The sequence below is a fragment of the Anarrhichthys ocellatus genome, unplaced genomic scaffold (assembly GCF_004355925.1).
Source record: "Anarrhichthys ocellatus isolate YVR2014 unplaced genomic scaffold, GSC_Weel_1.0 scaffold2754, whole genome shotgun sequence".
NCBI lineage: Eukaryota > Metazoa > Chordata > Actinopteri > Perciformes > Anarhichadidae > Anarrhichthys > Anarrhichthys ocellatus.
The window spans coordinates 1-5435 of record NW_022282728.1 but is presented as its reverse complement, the minus strand read 5'-3'; the positions used below and the strand labels follow the sequence as shown (position 1 = coordinate 5435).

The 5435-nt window shown below is 40.7% G+C and overlaps 1 protein-coding gene across 1 annotated transcript; it reads left to right on the top strand.

Moving 5' to 3' along the window:
• Window positions 1-1476: 1476 nt before the first annotated feature.
• On the top strand, window positions 1477-5426 carry LOC116378532 (peroxisomal N(1)-acetyl-spermine/spermidine oxidase-like; the record flags this gene model as incomplete). Its single annotated transcript, XM_031840422.1, has 8 exons — window positions 1477-1669; window positions 2196-2372; window positions 2626-2756; window positions 2907-3094; window positions 3387-3565; window positions 3928-4097; window positions 5110-5195; window positions 5309-5426. Coding segments are annotated over exons 1-8 (1203 nt in total), but the record flags the coding sequence as incomplete, so codon positions are not given.
• Window positions 5427-5435: the final 9 nt, after the last annotated feature.

The following is a 5435-nucleotide window of genomic DNA, read 5'->3' as shown; positions in this document are numbered from 1 at the left end:
TGATTCACCGTCTGGTTTAAATAAATGTTCATTGTAGTCTGAACAAAACGACCACAAACAACTTTCTTCATTTGTTAGAAAGATTTGTGTTTTCATGATCTGATGTTTCCCTCAATAACTTTTATTATGAATACAATTAAAGTCAGAGAGAGCTGGAGAGACAAAACACTTTTTACATCATTCCTGAGTGTTTGATGAGTTTTATCATTTAAGAGAAACAATAATCATATTCTGGGTTATTTAATAATGACGCCACAGTCACAATTTCAAAACATAGAGACGCAAATAATTCATAAATAAGACGATTGCATTCCGCCGGTAGAAATGGATCCTGCGCTTATAAACAGAACACAGGACACAGTTTGTTAACAGACTACAGAGAGAAAACGCCTCTACAGTGGTGATTACTGTGTCTTTATTATTTATTAGTGTTATTAGTTACTATTATTAAGTACAGTGATCATGTGAACAGACGCAAACGTATCAAAAGTCTCTCCAGCTGTTAAAGCCGACTGACAGCTGATCCAGCTGTGATCAGCTGATCCTCCGTCATCAGAAACAGATGTCGCTTCACCTGACGCAACTGAGGAAGGGACGTCTCATGTCTCTTAAAACATAATTCCTCGTTTCCTCTCTCCTCGCATGGTTTCCTCCATGCATCCCTGGTGGGAGGGACTAAGACGCAAGGAAAGGACGCAAGTGAGGGAAACGGGGATGCAATTAAGAGACTTGGGATGTACCCCTAGTCATCAGCACCGCATCACGGTTTTTCATTCCTTCAGTTATAGCCTTCACAATAAAAGCCCCGAACAGACACACTGGAACACTGTTTCCCAGAGGGGATTTAAATTTACTTAGGCCCAATGCCATTGCCCCCCCTAAAGTCATAAACCCTGAACCCTGGGGGACTTACCTGACGTCACCTGTCAAATGGTTGAGTGAGAGGCTCAAAAGGCTTGAACTGGTGTAACGAATGGGACAGCACTTTGCTGTGACATATCACGTTACCATGATGACGTCATAACATGCTATGTTCAATTGTGAGTATTTATTTTATACGTTTTACTGCCTGATTTCAATGTTTTCCAGGCTGACCTCACGCAATGAGAGGTTGTCCAATAATCCATTTACTTGTTTTTGTCAAAACAGCTTGAATAACAAAATGAAATGTTTGATGAATAAAGCTGTGTAATGAAGTCTGCTTGCATTCCTCTGCTTTAATGTGTTTTCTGTACGATCTTTTGTCATTACTGTTTATGTGTAGATCTGTCCCGGTTTTATATCACAGGCTTCGACGCTTCCACAGAAATGCAGAATTACGGAAAGTGTTCATAAATGACTCAAAATGTCTGCACGGGAGCTCTCAAACGCTCGATGATTTGACAGTGGGGCCTTCTAAAAACGAGTTTTATTTTGAAACTCTTTACAGGAAGAACTTATTCTAGTCGTCGGCCATCTATTTGCCCCAGGAAGGACTGTTAACCCGAGTCAGTTATATTTCATTCAGAACCGGCTATGGCTGTGAATGCGAATGCTAAAATAGTTATTATAGGATGCGGGATAGCAGGTATAGCAGCGGCGCACCGGCTCGTTAACGCTGGATTCCATCACGTGCGCATACTTGAAGCGACTGCGAGAAGCGGAGGAAGAATAAAAACTGGAAGACTGGGTGAGCGACAATATGACAACTATTTAAAACTTTGACAGCAGATTATTTTTTTTGTCGGTTTTTGCAATTCACCAAAATATATTTTCCTGCAAAGTCTTAAAGGTAACAGTGTTATGTTATGTTATGGTATTTCCATTGCCTCGCAGGAAGTTTTGCAGAATCTCGCAATACGTTTTATTCTTTCTGATCCAAAGAGCAAAACTGAGCTCTGACAGGAGCATGCAGAAAAATAGAAACTGCTATAGGCCTACCACTAAAACTATTTTCAATCTGATTTTTGGGACCTTGCAGATTCAAGTATTCTTTCACCTAATTAAAAAATGTTTTGTTCTTTCTGGACTTTGACCAGACCTAACTCTGTCTGCTGTAAATCATGGACTAACTGATAAGTAGAAGAGATGATTATGTTAGGGTTTTACCCTATCATAAACGAACAGCAATAAAATTGCTGTCAAGGCACAAAAACAAAACGGTATATAACATGTTCCTTTCTTTTCTGCAACCGCACATTATTTTCCATCTGCAGGTGATAATATTGTTGAGATAGGAGCTAACTGGATCCATGGACCGTGCGAGGAGAACCCTGTGTTTTGTCTGGCCCGTAAGTACAGGCTCCTGGATCCAGAGGCCCTCACCCCAGAGAACCAGGCCATGGACGTCGGAGGACATCCCCCCTTTGTTCCCAACATTTTCTGCAGTTCAGGTCAAGTCAATTTCATTTTTATTGCCCAATATCACAAGTTTTGTATAAATCTGCATATGTAAATCTGCATAAGCTTATTTAAACAACAACTGGAATGATAAGGTACGGTATAAAAACCCAACAAAAAATATGTATATATAATATTTATTGGCATATGTAACCAGCGTGTCATTGATTAATTACTGCTGTGTGAGAGTGTAACCTGGTGATATTTTACTAATTAGTATTCTGTGTGTTGTGTTAACGTCTTCAGGTCGGAAGCTGAATGCTGACGACATTTATTATGCTCAGAAAATGTTTGCTGAGTTGCTGAAGGAAAGTTCAGAATTTGAGAGTCAAGGAGGAGAACCCTGGGCCTGTGTGGGAGATTTCATCCGGTCAGAGGTATACATTTCTCTCAGTGACTAAAATAACAATACGGGGGGGGTGTTAACTACCAATATCTGAGCTATTCCAGCTCACATGGTGATAATAAACAAAATAAATTGACTGCATCTTGTAAGAATTAACAGTTTGTCTTGTTGTCTGGTGCAGGTTCAACAGCGAGCAGCAGAGAAGTGGAAAGATATTGATGCAACCACCAGATCTCTGCGACTGTGCATGATCAGTAACATGTTGAAGTTTGAGTGCTCTATTAATGGGGCTCACAGCATGGATGAGGTGGGCCTGGGGGCCTATGGCCTATATAAAACTCTTCCTGGACTGGACTGTACATTCCCTGGGTTCGTACTCCAACATCGCATACATGTAGTGGAGCAACTAACAAATATTTAAAAAAATCTATTTCATTAAATCATTATTTTCTTCATTTTCATATTGATCATCTTATTTATAAAAGTGGCAACCTCCATGGGTCAATGCCGGCCCACCAGACTCTCGCCGGCTAGCTTCCCTCCCAGGTTTGGCTGCAGGAGGGGGGCCTCGCAGAGCATATTAGCAGTACATTATTCTGTTAATCAACTGTCTCAGCACACGTGCATGTCCGATTGACTTAAACATAATTGTCTTTCTCAGTGGCTATGAAGGTCTGGTCAAAAACTTGATGTCGGAGCTCCCCAGTGGTTTAGTAACCTACAATCAGCCTGCTCGCTGTGTCCACTGGAACAACACCGAGAAGAGAGAAAACCATCTGACGATCGAGTGTGATGAGGAGAGGATCGCTGCTGATCATGTTATTGTCACAGTACCTCTAGGTAGAATCCGACACGTACATTCACAAACAAATTTTTCTGTTTTCCACCGAAGTGCATGAAATGTTGCTATCTTGCTACAACTCAGACATTTTTAACCACTTATGTCAAGATCACATGTTACTTGGTATTACATTTGTCAACAAATATTAGTAAATGTGTTTGTAAAAAAACATTTTAGTTTCTAGTTTTAATATAAAGATTTCAATTACAGAAGATTTGATCACAGTTAAATATAATATACTGTTTACGGTGACTTTTGATGTGGTAAATAATAAAATGTACATTTCTAGTGTAGTTTTAAGCTGAGGTTAGATTTAAGCTATTAAGTACTGAACAAAACCTAACTTGTTCTGTTTGTTCAGGATACCTAAAGAAGCACCATTCAGCCCTGTTCCATCCTCCTCTCCCTCTACACAAGCTGCACTCCGTCCAGAGACTAGGTTTTGGAACAACCAATAAGATATTTGTGGAGTTTGATTCACCGTGGTGGGATGCTGACTGTGAGGTCATCTATCTTGTGTGGGAAGATGAGGTGAGACGTCAACAAATAAAGGTGTACACGTACTATAAAGTGTGTGCGTACACACTGGATTCCATTACATAATAACAATAGTAGCCTATGCAAAGAATATTTTAATTATTTAGGCATTCAAAGGAAGAGGAATCACCAAGGCTTGTTGAAACACTTCAACCTTTAACACAGACAGAGACAAATGATCAACATTTAAGAGGGAGAAACGCCAGCCAAGCACTGTGTGCCCTGTAATGTCCACCAAGCACCGCTCCCCACAAACGAGTGCAGGCCGACATCTCTGCCCACTCAACCCTTCAGTCAGTCACATAGTTCTCCACAGCTGCCGGCAGCGACTTGCTCTAATCAGATTCTGAAGTCCCCCTCCCTGGCAAACAGTTTGTCCCGTAACAATACTTCATGCTGCAACTATGTTTAAATATTTTTGATTTAGTAGGAATAAACTAGATGTACATCTGACTTTAAGATGTCTCACTGTTGTATATCTTAAAATCCAATTAGTCTTGCCCCGTTAAGATACAAACTACTGCTTGCATCATTTCCTCAGCTTCTTCCTCTCTCTCTCTCTCTCTCTCTGTCTCTCTCTCTCTCTCTCTCTCTCTCTCTCTTTTCCTGCTTTCCATTTGGCCAGCATGACTCCTCGCTTACCTCAGTCACATCTCATTCTCATCTTTTTCTAAAATGTGTTTATAAGAGAAAAACTGAACAGCCTTGAAAATAGAAAGCAATAGAAATGATTTAATCTTCGTATCATTAGAAATTCCTTGCCCTCCATCATCCATCATAACCCAGCATGAGGGGTTGTTTGACCAGCAGGTTTAACACATCTTGTGTCGTGTTCCAACGTCAAATCCCCAATACAGGATTACTCTTCACAACCATACCATGTTGTCTTATTCTCCGCGCACAAATGTCCCAAAATGTTTGATGTTTGTGCCACGACAGTAGTTCACAAAATGTCTAGCATATGCAAACATTTGAACTGTCTGTTTAATCTCTTGGCATGATTCAGGATGTCATGGTGGACCAGGTGCCAGATGTACAGCGGTCCTGGATAAGGAAGTTGTGTGCCTTCACTCTACTCAAACCCACTGAAAGGTCGACAACCACAAATGCTGAAGCTTGCCTGCGTTGTTCTTGTTGTATTCAATAGAAAATATCTGGTAAATACATTGATTGTGAATACAGTCGTGTTATGGTTTAACTTTCAGGTATGGCCATGTCCTGTGTGGTTGGATTGCTGGACACGAGTCCGAGTATATGGAGACACTGTCTGAACAAGAGGTCACATACACCGTCACCCAACTCATCCGCAGATTTACAGGTGATGCTAAATAC